At 58.5% G+C, this 18,098-nt stretch overlaps 1 protein-coding gene across 1 annotated transcript; it reads right to left on the minus strand.

Moving 5' to 3' along the window:
• Nucleotides 1-14,192: 14,192 nt before the first annotated feature.
• XKR5 (XK related 5) lies at nt 14,193-18,006 on the minus strand. The gene is given in 6 exon segments (XM_087815026.1): nt 14,193-14,338; nt 14,341-14,586; nt 14,589-14,783; nt 14,786-15,040; nt 17,010-17,107; nt 17,993-18,006. Coding segments are annotated over 6 exon segments (954 nt in total).
• Nucleotides 18,007-18,098: the final 92 nt, after the last annotated feature.

Here is an 18,098-nt window from a genome sequence, read left to right on the forward strand (position 1 = left end):
TTTCACGGCAGAGCAGAGAGAACAGGGTGGGATCTCTGAGGCTGAGGGGAGCCTCCGCTCTGAGCAGAGGACCATCCCCAAGGTGCTCACATTCCCAGCCCCCCGGCTTCCTGTTTTCCTGGGACGCGCTTCCCGTGGCCCTGCAGTGACGGCAGAGGATGCCGGAGTCAGAGCCGCTGGGCCAGCTCGGCCTCAGCCCTGACAGGCCAGAGCCGGGGCAGAGCCGGGAAAGTGTCCACGGGGCAGTGCAGCGGGGCCGGCGTCCTGCCCACAGGAGATGAGCCTGCAGAGGTGCCAACAGATTTACGAGTGGCCTGTCCACAGCCCAGAGCGCGCCGGGTGGGGGCCTCCCGCAGACGTAGGGGCCTGGACCTCAGGTGTCCTCGGCGGGTGCAGCCGCTGGCTTCCGACACCCGGCGTGGACTCCTGGTGAGGAAGCACCTGGGCACAGAGCAGGGGTGGGGAGCCGGGCGCGCGTGGCCTTCGGGCGCCTGGTGGGATGAGCCGTTCCCGAGGGTTAGGGGCTCTGGCTGTGGGTGCCCCCTTTTATGCCCACGTCTCACCTTTTGGGGGATCTTGTGATGGTTCTCCCTGGCAGTGTCCCGGCTTCGGTGACCCAGTAATCACTTTGGCTCCATATTTGCCTCGGGCCGGCCTCCAGGGTTCGTTTTTTCGCGGATTTGGCTCTCTTCCCGTCCCCTTCCAAAGCCTGTGCCAGAGCCGACCTCGTTCCCCGCTCTCCTTTCCCAGCTGCCCCCAGCTAGCCGGGCGGGGGTGGGGAACATGGCCTCTTCCCAGGGTCGAGGGCCACGGGCCGGCTGGGCTGCATCTAACGGTCAGCGGAGGGGGCGGTTACCTCAGGCCGCTCGAGGCCGAGGCTGTGCCTGGGAACAATTCCCCCGTGCCGCCGGCAAGCGGGGGGTTACACGTAACGATCGACGGAGCAAAGGAAAAGCAGTAACAGCAACGAAACGCGAGCGATCGGTGGCCTGTTAGCACCAAGGAGAAGGTGCAGTCGCTGCCCCGCGGCCGCCCAGGCCTGTATTCCTCCCTGGGCCGGGCTGAAGGAGAAGCTGTGACCCGCGGGGCCGGGCCCTCCGGCAGCCCGCTTCTCTCCTGCCGACCGGCTGCTTCCTGAACAGAGCTGTCCCCGCGGTTCTGCTCCCCAGGCTCACGGCCCCAGAGTGAGGGGAGAGGACGGGGTCAGTGGGCGCCCCCTTCTGGGTGTTAAATCTCCCAGGACCACCCTCCAGAGACCGAGTCGGTGGTTCTGAGAGGGACCCAGAAACTGATTCTGTCGACCCCTCGCCGGATGATTCTGACGCAGGTGGTGTGTGGATGTGGGAACCGGGCCCGTCGAGGAAGCGAGGTGTCTCCGAGGACACCAGTGTACGTTTTTCTGTGAATGGGAAACTATCATCTTTAGGCTAAAAAAAGAACCATTCTGTTTTTCTTTTTGGCTTGTTTTTTTTTCATTAGAAGCACAAAAAACCTTTCCCCAAATGTAAACAAACCAAGGAACGAAAGGAAATTTACAACTGCAGGGAGCCATTAACTCCCCGGGCCTCCCCTGGGACGGGGTGGAAGCCCGTGGCCCCACCGGCTCATCCAAGAACGCCCTCCCTGGCCGCCCAGATCACGCGGCCACGTTTCCGTCTGCTCTGCCATGTCCCCAGCGCAGTGAGGACTGTTCCCCTGGCTGCCGACCAATCGGACTCCTGGGGCTGGTGACCGCTTTCTTTCCACAGGGGAAAACCTCAGTTAGTGGGGGAAATCGTGGCCGTGGAACCCTCTGCATCTCATGATGGTCAGAAGCATTTCCTAGTTTGTGTCCCCAGAGTGCGGCCACCGGCAGGCCGGCGCGGCCCAGCTGGAAACATGAGCGTCTGACATCACCAGCATCTCCCCGGGGCCGGGCCGCTCCGGCCAGCGGGCCCTGGTGGCCGGGTACTGCTCCCGGGCCTGAGGTGGCGGCTCGGCCAGAGCCCAGCCGACAGCCGAGCTGGCATCGTGGCTGTGGGCGTCTTTCCTTAGGCCCCACTCACCGCCAGGCCGCCTGCCCCAGGGTGTTTACCCCTTTCCTAGGTCATCGTGGGCCTTTAGTGACTAAGGCTGCCGCTTATAAATGATGCTCTTTCTGACAAATCACTTTAGCTCGTGGAACTAAACAGAACAAACCGAGGGCTGGCAGACAGCATCCGTGACCGGGTGCTCTCCGGGGCGGCAGGGGCGGGCGCGGGCGGGGTGATGGCCCGGCCCTCGCCGGTCGCTCTCCTCTCCTTTGTCATGATGTGAATCTTCAGCCCCGTGGTTTCCCCACTGGCCTTGAGGTGAGGGGCCGATGGCACGCGTCACGGGCCAGCGTGGCCGAGGTTCACCCAGTTCTGTTTCAGGCAGTGACCCTGGTTTTTCTTTTTTTCCTCAAGAAGCAAAAAGCCGCCCACCCCACACTCACTGCTCATCCTGTTTCTCTGTCTCACCTGAGCCCCCAGGGCCCCTGGCAGGCCAGGTTCAGGAGCCACCAGCAGACTGGGGTCCTGGGATCGCCCTCCAGGCTCTCACTCCAGCCAGGGGCCTCTGGGCTCACAAGTGCCCACCGCACGGCGCACGTGCCTGGCCCTGGACACCCCTCGGCCCCGTGCCTCTCAGCCTGTGTTCTTGGACTCGGCCTCCAGGCTCCTGCATGGCACTGAGCCACCCGGGGGTGGGGGTCCAGCCCTTGTCCCCGGCAGCCCAAGGTGACAGCCAGGCCCCGGCGGAGAAAGCGCTGCGTGTCCGCGGCCAGGCCACGGGCAGTTTTCTCCCCAAGGCAGTCCACATTTCCGTTTCCTTAATCGCACCCCGTTACTCCTACTTAAATGTCCACATGCCAGGCCGCCAACCCCTCCCTGCTGTTTACACCAGTCAGGTGTTTGTGGGCTATTGTCACATTCCCTTCCCTCTCCGTCCCGGTTTAGTGACGTCCGCACACTGCGCCGCCTCAGCTGGTCCCGAGGGAGGGACGGACGCGGGCCACTCGGAGAGGCCTCCCCGGTGTGACGCCGAGGGAGGAGGTGCCCACCGACCCCGCACTCGGCCCCTTCGCACCGACGCCCGCGTGGCTCTCACCGGCAGTGGCCGGCGTGGTGAACGCTGGTTCAGCGCAGACTCCGTGTCTGGACCCGGCCGCTTGTTTTGCGGAGGTGATGCTGTTAACTGACCCTCACGGGGATGTTTTCCCCATTGACTTTTTAGAGCGAATGGAAGGGAGGGGGGAGGGAGAGAGAAACGTCGACAGGAGAGAGACACGTCTCCTGGTTGCCTCCCTGACGGGGGCCGGGGATGGAGCCTGCAGCCCAGGTACCTGCCTTGACTGGGGGTGGAACCTGTGACCCTTTGGCGCGAAGGCCGACGATCTAACCACTGAGCCTCACCAGCCAGGGCAGGACCGAGCCCTGTTTTAGGGCTAATTATGTGGCAGGCGTTTGTCCCCCGGTTCATCTCGGGTGCTCCGGCCGGGACCCGCCTGGTTATCCCCACCGCCTGTCCTCGCACAGGGCCCGAGACGTGGCGGGCACAGGGGACGTCTGCTGTGTGCGGACGGACGGGGGCTGGCCCGGCCTGGGTCCTGCGTGCCCGCGCTTCCATGCCGGGGGCCGTGGGGTCTGGCCGGAGGGTGGCCCGGAGGCAGAGCGCAGGCCGCTGTCCAGGGGAACTCGCACAGCGGGAGGGTCGTTCCCGTTGTCTGGGCAGCTCTTCCCCGGAGTTCAAGCCGAGAGCCCCCAACGCGGTGACCGTGCCGAGGGGCCCAGGGGACGGGTTTCCACTATTTCCCGTTTTCCAGGCCAAGACGACCCGCCGGAGCTCCCTGAGCCCCCGGCAAGGACAGCGGCCACATGCCCTGCTCTTGCGGGCCTTGCCCGTGGGCACAGGGCGGGAGCACGTCAGGGGCTGTGGAGGGAGGGCGAGGAGCTCTCCAGCGGATGAACGCCCGCCTGGGACACCACCGGTGCCCGCTGCTCCCTTGGTCCCCCTCGCTGTTCAGCAGGTACCGATCGGCTCTGTTTCCAGTGTCCCTCACGATGCCCGTCTTCCTAAATCTGCCGGCGTCCCAGCCATGGCAGGCTGTTCCCGCAGACGCCCGACCTCCCCCAGGGGCTAGGTTTGGTGAGGGGAACTCAGAGGCGCATTTGTGTGGACACGTGGCAAAGGCCGCAGGCCCACAGGGGACTTTAAATTGGGGACAACGTGGGACCTTAAGCCCTGACGGCCACGCCCGACCTGCAGAGAGTGAGACCGATGGATAGAGGACCGCGTCCATGGAGGGGGCCGTCCTGTGTGCTAAGCAGGTGGCAGGGGTCAGGGCCGCAGGCACCACGGTGACCCTGAGCTTGCAGCAGGGGTCTGGCTGGGGAAAGATGAGCTGGACCCCACCCAGAGGGGGTGACCTGTGGGGAGAGTGGGGGAGCTGGTACATTTGGGACAGGACACACAGTGAGTGCAGGGGGCGGGAGGGGAGTGGAGTGTGGGCGCTGTCCTCACAGAACTGACGCCTAGGGAGGGCGGGGCTCACGTCCAGCAGGGCTTCCCCAGGCCCGGCTGGCGGCTCGGCGCCCGTTAGAGTCTCAGATGAGGCCTGTGTGTCCCCTGTCCCTGGCCCGGCTGGCAGCTGGTGTGGAGGAGGCTGGAGCCCAGTCAGAGGCCCAGGGACAGCCATGCTTCCCTCTCATCCCACCGCGGTCCCGGCCCCGGGGTGGCCTCCATCCTCCGCCCTGCGTCCCACGGGGCCGAGGTTTCTCCCAGGGCTGGAGGACTGTCCTCTGTGTGTGGCAGCTGGAGACGCCCAGCTGAGATGGAAGGAGGCCTGCCGAGCCCCGTCCGTGCTTCCCCATCCGGCCAGGGCGGCACCGGCCGGCGGTGTGGTCCTGCAGTGACATCTGCCCCTCTGGGCCCTCAGGACTCCGAGGAAAGACCAGGAGAGGCAGCCTCTGTGGATTCTTCTAAAGATAAAACGTTCCCGTGCCCTTCCCTGGGCACGAGGTGTGAGCGGGGTCTGCGCTCAGTGGGTATTTTCCTTGGCCCGGCACCAAAACACAGCTGCCTGGAAGTGGAGGAAAGGAACTTGTTAGCAATTCTCAGAGGAAGGGGGCCGGGGGGTGGGTGGGGGAAGGATCGCAAAGCAAAACCTGCAGGGCACAGGCCCGAGGGAGAGGCCGGCGGCCCCCTTCCCCCCCTTGCCCCAGGTCCCCAGGCCTCTCCTCGCCCAGCCTTTGGCTACCTCGGGGCCAGCGCGCCTTCCCCCGCGGGTGCGGCCTCACAGCCACCGCCGATCGGTCGTTTCTACTTGTTTTTGTGCTTGTTTCAAAGCTCCCCGTTCCTGAGCCCTGGGTGACCGTTTCCTAAGTCTGGGGCATCTCTGTTTGTTTTGTTTCTTTAATAGACTTTATTTTTTCAGAGCAGTTTTAGGTTCACAGCAATATTGAGAGGAAGGAGCAGAGATTTCCCACATCCCCTGCCCCCCACATGCACCGCCTCCCCCATCACCAGTGTCCCTTCCAGGCGGGACGTTTGTCACCACTGATGCACCTGCACCGGCGCGTCACTGTCACCCGGAGTGCGCGGTGACAGCAGGCACTGTTGTTCATCCTGTGGGTTTGGATACACGCATGAGCACACGTGTCCGTCAGCCAGCGTCACACAGAGCAGGTTCACTGCCCTAAAGTCCCCTGAGCTCTGCCCGTTCACCCCCCAACCCCCAGAAACCCCTGATCTTTCCCCTGTCCCCATAGTTCTGTCTTTTCCAGGATGTCATAGGGTTGGGATCACAGAGTGTAAAGCTTTTTCAGGTGGCTTCTGTCACTCAGTCACATGCATTTCGGGTTCCTCCGTGTCTTTTCATGGCTCAGTAGGTCATTTCCTTTCAGCTCTGAATCATGTTCCATTGTGCGGATGGACCACGGTTTGTCCATCACCTCCTGAGGGGCATCTTGTGGCTTTCAGCTTCCGGCAACTGCTAGAGACGTCCCAGTGCAGGTTTTTGTGTGGACATCAGTTTTCAGCTCCGCTGGGTAAACAGCAAGTGGCAGGATTGCTGGGCTGAATGGTCAGTGGGATCGATGTGTAGGAGACGGCCACCTGCCTGCCGAGGTGGCTGCACCCCGTTGCGTCCCCCCAGCAGTGAATGTGAGTTCCCGCGCCCCCCCCCCGCGCCCTCCCAGGTTTGGGCGTGGCCGGTGCTCCAGGTTTAGGTGGTTCTGACAGGTGTGTGGTGCTGTGTTGTTTAGTTTGCATGTCCCAGTGACACATGTGGGGGGCATCTTCTCAGAGCTTCTTTGCCGTCAACGCATCTCTTGCCCACACAGTGACAGTGTCCTGCAGGACCCAAGTCCTTACGCTCAAGCTCCCCATTCCTGAAATTCGGGAGGGAGCTTCCTGAGGGCAGGGCCTGTGCCTCCTGTCTGCTCCCCACCTTGGTCCGAACTTGGCCCTGAAGAGTCTGGCACAGCAGGGGACGAGCCTCATCTTCCTGTGCGATCACCTCCCTGAGCCACGAGCTCCCCATCTGTGAAATGGGGAGAAACAACAGGACCTCCTTTTGAGAGCTTCAAGTAGCAAATGTGCTAACATATGTATGAAGTAGCAGAGACCCTGCGCATGGGACGTAGGCAGAGAAGATTAGCTGATGGTGACAGTTATTGATGACCGATGATTCCATTGCATCTTGGAGGAATGACCCACTCCCATGACTCCAAAGAGGAGCCAAGCCAGGACTGGGCAGCCAAGCTCCTTCTGAGGTCCCAGGAAATTTCAAGCCCAGGCACCAGGGTGCCTTCTTGCTTTGCTTTATTATGAGTATTTTTTTTTTTTTTCCTGAAATGGGTGCCTGGGAATTTGGGGGCGATGGGTAGTAAGGAGTGAAAAAGGAAATTGAACAGAAACTGACACCCCCTCTCCCCATGGTGGCCGTTCCATAAACTCCAACGCCCACACCAAGTATTTGGCTGGAAAAACACAGTCACCACCGAAGAATTAAATTCACAGAGGAAGGGAAGTTACCTAACTTTGGGCCTTCACCCGGGAGTCACGCCGAAATCTCAGCAAAGGGGTCAACGTGGAAAGTGGGTTCCTGAGCCACTCACCCAGGCCTGGCGTCCTTCCTCATGCCATTAACGCGGACCGTTAACGAGCCGCTGGCCGGGGCCCAGTTAACGAGCCGCTGGCCCGGGCCCAGGCGGGCCCTTGTTTAGAGCCCTTCCTGTCCGCTCCGCCGGCACAAACAGCTATTCCGGGTTCGGGCTCTTTTCCAAGTTGGGCTACATGTTGATAAACAAGTTTTTTTGGGTGAGTGAAATTTTAACTGGGTACTCCGCAAAACACAATTTAAAAAAAGATTATTTGGAGAAACGATTAAGTGGAAACGTTGGAGACAAAGACTTGCATGTGGTTATAAAAATGTTTTCACGGGGCCCTGTTTACTCCTTGGCACCGGGAGAGACCTGTTTGGACACGTTTCCGACCAGTGTGTTTCCCAGAGACGCGGGGCCTGCCTTGTACAGACTCTCGATAACTGTGCACCTTCTTTGAAGGGTAAAACCAGAAAGTGAAACATCCATGAACTCAGCGAGCTGCTTGAATTTGCTGAGAAATTCAGCCTCATATTCACGACTGAAACTTCCAAAGTAAATCAACACACTATGCAGAAGTAAATTTACCCGGAATGACACAGCGAAGGGATGGTTCCCATGCAACCTCATAAATTTCCTGCCTGATGCATTTCGAATCTCTGATTTCTAATAAAATTCTCATGAGAACAGAGTGTTGCTCCATAAAGCTCCTGAGCCCTCCCCATGAGAACCGGCTGGCTCACAGGGGCACTTGGGTTCACGCTGTGGTTTATTTATTAAAAATTTCTCAGTGACTGTATCCTGGCCCAGCGAGTGTGGGCAGGCCGTGGATCCTTTCTGCCGGCCCTGACTCAGAAGGAAAACAAGAAGCCCGTCAGAAGCCTGAGCCTGGACCTGCTTTTGCTTTTTCCCTAAAGAAGGTTCTATGCGAGCGGCTCCGGGCCTCTCCCTCTGGTCCCTGGTAGGAGTTTCGCGTCTGCCGAACGGAGGTCTGGAGGGGCCTCTGGATGCTGACACCCTCGACCCAGCATGGGGCTACCCCCTGGGCATGGCGAGGTTGGAGGGATTTCGAAAGCCTCGGAGAAAAGGTGTGTAGGTACATGTGGTCACCAAGAGAAAGAGCGCCAGGCTCGCTCACCTCTCCCCACGCGCCTCCCACCGGGACAGGTGATGTTCACTCGCGGCCTGTCTTTAATCTGTGCCCAATGCCGTGGGCCCCACCCCACTCGATTCCTGCACAACCCTGCTGTGCGGGCTGCCACTGAGAGGAGCTCACAGGGAGGGGTGAGTGCGCTGCCCGGGTCACACCTCGCAAGGGACGGAGCAGGGCTCGGACCCCGGAGGGCAGGCAGGGCACAAGCTGACTCACCACCAGACCGGACTCTGAGGCAGATGCCCTCCCAAGGAACCGTGAGCCTGGGAGCCTTCCGAGGGTTTACCCTGCTCACCCAGGACGCTGTTGGCACAAACCCACAGGTCCAGCCGTGACATTCGTGAAGCACCTGCAAGGGGTCAGCAATTGTGCTTCCTGTTCACAGGCCCCGGCTGTCTGGCCTGCACAGCAAGACTCCGGGGAGGCAGCCGACCTCTGGTGGGACTGTCTTCTGCTGGCTCTCATAGGCAGACCTGGGGCTACATTCCCAGCGCTTGGTACAGGGCCTGGCACCTATAGGTGCTCAATTAAACGTCTCAGTGTTAAGAATGGGTTTTGGTTTGTAGCTGAGAAGAGTATAATTTAAAAACATTTTTTTAAAAAAATAGACTTCACTTTTTTAGAGCAGTTTTGGGGTCACAGGAAAATTGAGGGGAAAGGAGGGAGATATTCCATATTCCCCCGGTCCCCCAACCTCCCCTACTAACAACACCCCCACCGGATGATACACAGAAAATGACATTTTTAAAAAAATGACAAGAGCAAGGAGAGCCTGGTTCATGGGTCCCCATCATGAAAATCAGCCCGTTTGACCCGGTTGCGTAAAGTGTGGGTGATGCCCGGGGAACGTCCAGTCCCGACTGCAAATGTGAGGGCGCTTGCCTCTGACAGCGCAGACCCACGGTGGCCCCTTGGTGGGAAGTGGACAACCGCGTTCGAACGCCTGCCCACCCGGATAAACCTTTCCGCCCCTGACTAGGGCGCTCGGCTGTTTGCTGGGAAAATGCAGAAGGCCCTGCCCCGCCAGGCCTTTGGCGAGTCCCGTGGTACGGTCCGCGCGGGTGTTCGCGGGTATGACCAAAAGCGGGCACTGAACACCCGCCACCCAAGCTTATGCTGAAAAGGGTCAGAGATGGAGCGGTCGGCGGGGCCGGGGCTGCGCCGCTGAGGAGGGGCAAGAGCGCCACCTCCTGGCCCGCGGGGCGCTGCGCGGGCAGGGGAGCTCCGGGCGCAGCTGGAAACGTCGGCGGCCAGACTGTGCCCAGAGTCGGGGATTACGTGAGGTTACAAGAGCGTTAACTCGGAAAGCAAAGCCTGCCCGAGAAGCAGGGCCACTTCGTCATGGTCGTGGACGCCAACAGCCCCCCAGCCCCTCAGAGCATTGACAGGCCGGGGCCATGCGGGGCTCTCTGCAGAACCCGCTTCTTGTAACTTCAGGTCAGGGCCACATAGTGTCATGTATTTCAAACCCAAGGCAAAACTAAACCGGATTCAGCTCTCAGCCGGCAGTTACTGAAAACAAATGACTCCGAATCCTCACAGTTGTCACAACCTTACCCAGCTCGACCTGGACCTTGGTCCACGGAGCTCCGCTGCTCAGATTGCTCCCATCGCTGCCTGACTGCGGGGACGGACATTGACCTCCAAATTCTTAAGACTCGGAGACTGGAAAGGGGGGTCTGAGTAAAACATGCTCTTTCTCAGTCACGGAACCGAGCCCCGTCCCTTCACTCTTCCTACATGTTCTAGAGATAAGAGGGGACGGCGGGGGCTACGTTTTTGGGATTCCTGGTTTGTGAGGCGTTTCTTAAGGGCCATTTTATCTCCTGGCAGCCCTGCCAGGCCCGAGAGGGGTCTCAATCCCCACCTGCAGGACTGGGGTGGGGTGGGGTTGAGGGTTTCGGCCCTTGTGCCTTAGGAAGTCACAAGATCATGGCCACATGCCCCCAAATGGTCTTAGGGGCTCCGAACAGTGGCTGTAAGAGGTTTTAGTAAAACCGAGAAGCAGCTTGCACCCCCTGCCTCCTTGGCCACAGGCCAGCGCAGCGAGCACCCCTGATTTCCCAAGAGGAACCCCAGGCCCAGACATGAGGGGATTCTGTGAAATCAGGGGATCGGCTGGAGACAGAGAAGAGAAGCCAGGTCTCGTCTGTCCCTCCGCCTCCCCAGCACACAGCTCCCCCCAGAAGCCGGAGCTCACTCCTTCCCGGCCGAGGGAGCTTCAGGTGTAGGAAGGGAAGCCAGCAAGCCTCTGTTCTCCCGGCAAACACGCCAACCTTTTTTTTTTTAACTTGTCTTTATTGTTGAAAGTATTACAGATGTCTTCTTTTTCCCTCCATTGACCCCCTCCGACCCCCCCAGGCCTTCATTCGCTCTTATCTGTGCCCCTGGGTTATGCACATATGCATGTCAGTTCTTAAAGTAAGTTAGAGACAAAGTGTCGCCTTCAAACGCAAAATTTTCGGGTCCTCCAGACGTCCCCAGTTATCCTGGTTGGTTGTTCTGTTTGTGTTTTCCTAACTGCAGCTTAAAGAACAGGCTTAGAACACAGATCCGCACAGTTCGTTCCCCTCCCGCCCCGCCCGGCCCCTCCCCGCCCCGCCCGCCCGGCCGGCCAGGCCCTGCCAATCTGTAAACACATCCGAAAATCCCGCTGCGGGCGGGCAACCCGTCCGCGGTTACCTCCATCTGGAAAGAATCCCGTTCCCCTGAGCCTGAGACCCCATTTATAATGGAAACCCCACGGGCCGCATGGCAATTAGTTTGCTGTAATGAATGTTCCCGTGTGGTCAGTCATGGGTTTTTCCGTGGTATTTTTCCATGGGAGATTCCTCCCCAGCGATGTTCACTTAAATCTGGATTACGCGTGGCCTCCGGAGCGGGGGCCCTCCTGGCACGCTTGCTGGGGCTCAAGCTGACAGCGGGTTGACTTTGGTGGTCACCACGAGCAAGGGGCACATTAGTCACATCGACTTTTGAAAGGCTGGCGGGTGGGTTGGGGTGGGGGGTGTAGGAGCTATTTCTGGAGACTGGAATGTCCCCCAGGCTCGTAACCGTGGAGTATTCTCTCTGCTGCCTGGCTTCGCAGCTCCGTAAAGTGGAGAAAGCAAAGTGCCGCTAATAGGTATGGGGGGGACAGCCACCCCGTCCCGCCTGGTGTCGAGGAAAACGGGGCCACATGCTAAGGCTGAAAAGCTCAGGCCTGCCTGAGACCTAAAATAACCACAAAGGACGGTCGGAAAGGAAAACTTTTTAACTACAAGCAGTCTGCGGTGGGCAGTCACGCCCTAAGCCAGTATTTTTCCTTCACAAAGGTTTTCACCTAAACTAAGCCTCGGGCTGGTCTTTTGCATCTGAGATAACAATCCTGATGAACAGGCCTTTGCAAAACAGAGTCATTTCCCTTTTCTGGGCCCTCTCAGTGCCCCAGGGCAGAGGCCAGGCATCTTCTCCTTGTGATTGGTAACTTGTTAACTGGTGACTGTTAACTATCCTGCACCCACCTGTGTAAAGCAGTGTGCCCATCATTGACTTTTCATCCCGTCCCAGAGGTTTCCCTGCTTTGCTTTTTCCCGCCTCCCCCCCATCTATCACCCATGGATTTCATGTAACCCACTTACCTCCCCCCCTTCGACTGTAATCTATGAAGCCAGGTGCAAATCTGCCACCCTCCGGAGCATTCTCCCAGTCCGTGGAGGTTTTGGCTTCCCGGCAATTGGCTCAAATAAACTCACAAAAATTCTTCACAGCTTTGAATGATTTCCTACGTTAACACTGGGACCCTGGTTTTAGCCCTAACGTCTCACAGCCCTGTAACCCTCCCAATGCTGGGGACACCAGGATAGCCAGTCACCTGAAATACTATGGAAAATTGAATCAAATCCATTTTATTTTTTTTCAATTTTTTTCCATTGTTGACACTATTACAGATGCCCCCCGTTCCCCCCCTTTGCCCACCTCCACCCACTCCCCCCCAGGCCTTGACCACAGTATTGTCTGTGTCCCTGGGTTATGCACGTATATTCTCTGGTTAATCTCTTCCAGTCCCCCCCCTTCCCTCTGACAGCCGTCAGTCTGTTCCACGTTTCCATGCCTCTGGCCCTATTTTTTGTCAGTTTATTTTGTTCCTTAGATTCCACATATGAGTGAGATCATGTGATATGTGTCTTTCTGTTTTTAAGACAGCAACAAGGATTTAAGGTAAAACCCTTGCTTGGTGCATGCGAGACCTCCGTGTAGTTAGCATTCGGCCTGAGAAGGGACTCAGGCACGGCTCAGGAGGAATGGGAAGCTTCTGCCTGGCCTGGCAGGAGGTACTAGCAAAAACCAAGCACACCACTGCCCGGCCAGGCGTGCCGTGGGTCACACTGCCCTCTGGCCTTCTGGAGGCATGAGCTAACGAGGCATTTTACGGCCTTTAGGTGCCTCCAGGAGGCTGCTGCCCAGGGTCCCGGTCTCCAGGCCTGTGTCCGGCAGGCCCTGGGGGGCTCTGTGAACACCTCTCCTCTTAGCCAGAAGAGGACTGGGTGCAGGCGATGAGAGAAGGAACTCGGAGGCTGACTTGGGGAGTTGGGGGTTCCCCTATGGGCCCACACATGGCGCCCTGCTCAAGGGGCGCCCTTTCTGGACTTTCTCCCATGTTGGTGCTGCTAAGAGGTGGCCAGGCCTCGCCAGGACAATGCTGCAGAAACGGCTCGTCCCAGGGAGGGGCCGTCGCTGTGGAAACTGAGGGACTCAACCCCACCTCCTGCAGGGCTGGAGCAGCGGTTCCCCTGCTTCGGTGACGGTGGGAGGGCTGGGAAGTCCACGCCTGTACCACCTGCGGAGCTCAGGGCCCTCGGAGCCCCTCTCCTGCTCCCTGGGTGACCCCGAGGGAGGGGGGGGAGGGAGCCTCAGTAAAACCAAGAAATGCAGCAGGGCGGGTGGGACAGCAGACTCAGGATAAATGCCCTTAGAGCAACCACCACGGAGTAACACACACCTCACCCATCAGGACCTTCCGGCGCCAGCGCTTACAGGACGTGTGACATGAAGAGGCCGTTTATTTGTTTTTATTGATTTCAGACGGGGGGGGGGGGGGGGAGAGACACTGATTTGTGGTTTACGCGTCTTTGGCTGATTCCTGTATGTGCCCTGACCGGGGATGAACCTGCAGCCGTGGAGTGTGGGGACGATTCCCTAACTAACTGGGCCACCCGGCCGGGGCCTGAAGAGGCCAGAAAGGGCTTATATGGCCTCACCAGGATTTTCACAAAATAATGCAGTTAGAATACATTTTTATAAAGAGATTGATAATCACTAGTGTCAGGAGGCATTAACAATAATGAGAACCCAGAATAAAATAGGACTCTGGGTTATACCTCTGGTTTCCTTGAAGCCACACACACAAAAAAAGATAGAATAAAATAAGACAGAGATCACATAGTTCACAAGCGGAAGCAGGCGATTTGGATGGAAGCTTTTCCCTCTCCCGAGGCTGCGCCAGAGGCTGTCTCCTGCGCACACGTGCGGCGGGCGCCTTAGAAATAAGCTCCTCCGGCCCCTCACTTCCTAGCTGTGCAGAGGGCCATGGCTGATGCTCCAAGGCTGTAGCGTCAGAAGCGGGGTCTCTCCTGTCCCGACACCCAGGGCAGCTGGGTTTGCCAGCCTGTTGTCTCACCCACCGTGACTGCGGGCACACGAGGAAACGCGTCTGGGTCTCCAGCCTGCCCTTCCGGCTGCCGTCCCCGCGAGGAACTCAGACTCGGGGCGGATGAGAGGCAGGGCTTCTCCGTGGGCCTCAGGCTCGCCTTCGACAGTGCCAGCCACGTGCCAGCCGTGGCAGGAGGCCCAGGTCCCTCGTGGGCTCCTGCTGCTCCCCACGCTCTGAGTCACCCCGAGATCTGCCAGCGAAGACTGTGCTGGGCTGGGATCTCCCCCTGGGCCTGGGCCCGTGCCTAGGATGGGGCTGATGTTGGCCGCGGTGCTGGGAAAGGGCTCGGCGGCCCGCTGAGCTGGGGCGGGCCCAGCCGGGCTGCCTTTCCCGACATCTGCAGAGTTGCCCACCCGCTGTCCTGGTGTGAGGAGGTGGCCCCCTCAGTGCGGCGCTGAAGTACAGCGTGGAGCTCTCGGCCCTCCCCTCCTCTCAGCTGCCACGTGTGCCTCTTCCTCGGACCTGAGACACGGCCCCCGCCCCTTCCTCCAGGCAGCCCTCCTGCCAGGTGGCCGATGGCTTCTGGACAGGAGCTCTGTCATCACTGTCACTGTTGAAGGAGACGTAACTTGAAGTTTCCAGCATGTCAGCCTCTGCTTTTGAGTCACCTTGAACCTCAGGGCCTTTCTCTGAGGTGAGGGGTTTCGGCCTTGCTGGGAAAACGACGACTTCCCCTGCCGGTTGTCATCTTGACTCGAGCCCCACGTAGGGGAACAAAAGCAGCCGGGTTGGTCTTCCCCAAAAGCTGCGTGGATCTTGGACACATTCCTGGTTTTTAGGGCAAGTTTCACCAACAGCCAGTGGTGGTGACTGAGGAAGGAATCCCCCCAACCCCCTGGCTTCCCAGCCCAGCCTCTGGGTGGCCCCACTGCGGGCTGGGGGGCTTCCCCAGGCTTATTAGCTCAGGACCGTCCCCTGGGCATGTGCCGGGGCTCTCCAGCCTGTCCCCAGCTAGAGCGGAGGCCCGGGGAGATGATTCCTTCTCTGCTCCGTCACCCCCTGCGATGCCACAGGGCCTCCCCATGAGGCCCTGCCAGGTGGCCGTGGACTTGGGGTGGCACAGGCCACAGTAAACTGCCAGCGGGACACTGCCTGGAAAAGGGAAAAGAGCACGAGGTTGTGTCCTTCGAAGTCCCTTCCTCCCCGTGGCTCACAAAAGCCCAGGTCCCGGAGTTCTGAGATCCAAACAGGACTGCTGTGGGGCATCAGGACTGGATACCTGGGGGCAATTTACGTTGGCTCCAGCTTCCATAAGCTGCAAATGTTTCTGAACTTAAAAATGTAATAACAGCCCTGGCTGGTCTGGCTCAGCGGTTAGAGCGCTGGCCTGTGGGCTGAAGGTCCCGGGTTCGATTCCGGCCTAAGGGTTGCAGGCTCGGGGCCCACACGGGAGGCAACCACTCGATATGTCCCTCTCACGTCGATGTATGTTTCTCCCTCTTTCTCCCTTCCATTTTCTCTGAAAAACAATGAAAAAAATACCCTCCAGTGAGGATTAAAATTTTTCTTTTAAATGTAATAACAAAGTTTAAATCCTACATTTAGAGGGTGGCTCCAACTGAGCGCTCGAGACGCGTACGTGTGTGTGCACAGGCGTGCAGCGCGCGTGTCATGTATATGGGAATGCTTGGCGGAAATGCTAGTTTTATTTTCAAATAACTGGATCAGATACTCCGAACTCAGCCACCCACACAGGGGTGATGGATCCCCGAGCTGGGGGGAGGGGGGAGGAACAATCCTGACAACAGGCAGAGGTCACACAGCCACCAAAACCCCCGGATCAAGGACTTTCCATGGGCAGCAACAACACTTCCTTTGTGCATAAACATCTTAATCACATTGTTGTTGGGTTGATTTATTTTGATCAGAAGTGTTGACCAGGGCAATAGAGTCTCTAACAGGGAGTTCCAGCAACCTCCCACGTTATTTCCAGTTTCCTGTTGGACTGGACCAAGTGCCCGGGTTCAGGGCCTCGTTATAAACAGCATGAAATCTGAAATTGCACCGGGTGGGGGAGCTTTGGAGGGGCCAGGAGGGGCTGGGGGAGCCCAGCCAGATCCCCTCGCCCCCTCTGAGAACTATGTTAGGGGACGAGGGGGGCAGGTAGCCAAGCCTCAAACAGGGGAATGGAGGCCTGGTGCCAACGTGACAGGGCTGGCTGTGCCCCGGGCACTGAGCAAACCACTTCACATTGTCCTGAGCCCGGACCATCAGCCGCTGAGGGAGATGTCACCTTTTTACAGCGAGGCACCCAAGGCCAAGGGGGACTGAGGCCCTGATCACGCAGCCCTAATACACAGATTCGGTGAAGACAGACTTTCCTCGAGGGCGCGTCCTTCGGGGTTCTTGCTGCAGCCCCGCCTGGCGTGCAGTAGGTACTCAGTTAACGCTTGTCGAGGGGGCTCAGGACGAGAGGCAGAGCTGTGGATGGAGAGCTGTGGTCCGGTGACTATGGTGCACACACATCTCCCCACCGAGGTCAACCTCCTGACCACGGGGGTCGGGGTTCAGGCAGCTCCAGGAGCGGGGAAGGGCCGCAGGGCGGCTCTGAGCCCCCCATCCGGCTGAGCCGGTGCCGGCTCCACTTCCCACGCCCTGGTCAACACGCTGAGAAAGAAACTATCTCCCTGAGGAAAGTGGCGGGAAGCCGTGCGTGAGGCATGTTTTAGGAGGGGTGTCGGGCACCTGTTTATGAATTGGAGCAGGCAAATGCGAGGAGTGGGGGGGGTGCGTTTTCCCTGCCACCCCGCTGTGCTCATAGGACTCGGGTGCCTCCGAGAAACAGAGTCCAAAGGAGTGGTTAGGCTTCCAGGTGGCACCCCCCAGCCCCCCTCTCCGGGGAAGGCTGCTCCAGGTACGCCAGGAGCACCCAACCCATGAGCCACATGATGAGCACAGCCGGGCACGCCTGGGCACACCTGGGCACGCCTGGGCAATCTCTCTGTATTCTTTCCTCCCCCTCCCTCCGCTCCCCCCTCCTCTTTCACCTCTGTGCCATTCTGAGCCAGCTCCCTCTTTGCTGTTGGGTGGGGAGAGAGATGAGAAGGCCCACTGGTCTTACTCATGAGAAATCCCGACAAGGCGGCTGCCGCTGTCCACAGGCTGGTCCATGACGCCCCCTGGAGGAAGTCAGTGGACGCTGTTCTCAAGGAGCATAATCTAGGGGACAAAGGGAGCGTCGCCCCCGGTCAGGGAGCACAGGGCCTGGGTGCCCATCCCACAGTTCTGCAGGGGCTTCCTTCAGTGTGGGAGGCCCGGTGCCCTCGGGGCTCCCCGGGTGACCGAGCCCTCCTGGGAACAGGGTCAGGAGCTGAGAGCGTCTCTGCAGAGGGGGTTGTCCCTGTCTTCAGTGCAGCTCATGGAACTTGGAGTCATGGCCCCCAGGGAGTGTAAGGAGGGGTCTGCAGGCCACGGCTCCGCTGGTGAGTCAGGGAGGCTAGGAGAGGAGACTCTCTCTCCTACTTTATGTATTTCACATGCTCGAGTTGACTGGATGCAGGTATTAGTTTTATAACACAGTCACTAAAAGCATCTGCGGAGCTCATAGTGCCCGTCAGTTCCAGTAGGCTAGAGTCACAAACTTTCAGAACAAACTTTAGAAATTCTTTTTCAAGCATTTGCCTCTTTAAAGGTAAATTTGGTCTGCGGCCACCAGGGGGCAGCGGAGGGAGTGTCGCTTTTGGCTGAACCTTGAGCCTCCTGAGTGGCCTCTTGGGGCAGCACCTGCAGAAGGCTTTGTCCCTCCCACTAGGCGGCTTTTTAACTTGGCTTTCCAATTTTCAAAAATATTATTTCTTAAAATAATTAAACTATTCATACTTCAAAGGTGATATATTGAAATACCATGTACAAGATATTTAAAACACTAAACTGGAATACTGTTGTGCTAAAGGTCTTTGAAAGCTTTGCATGGTCATGGGCATCATTTTAACTCGAGAAGACTTAAATAACGAGGGAATTAAAAACGTTATTATGAGCCGTTTAATATCCCAAGAATGCCCACTCCCCCTGTGCACACATGTATACACATGCATACATGCTCACACATGCTCACACATGCTCGCCCATGCAGGCCCTGGGCTCTGGTGGCTTTGACCTGGGGCCATGCTCTCCACTAAGCAGATAATGGAAATTTTTATTAGCCATTAAA

This window comes from Miniopterus natalensis, chromosome 2, assembly GCF_054644295.1.
Source record: "Miniopterus natalensis isolate mMinNat1 chromosome 2, mMinNat1.hap1, whole genome shotgun sequence".
Classification (NCBI taxonomy): Eukaryota; Metazoa; Chordata; class Mammalia; order Chiroptera; family Miniopteridae; genus Miniopterus; species Miniopterus natalensis.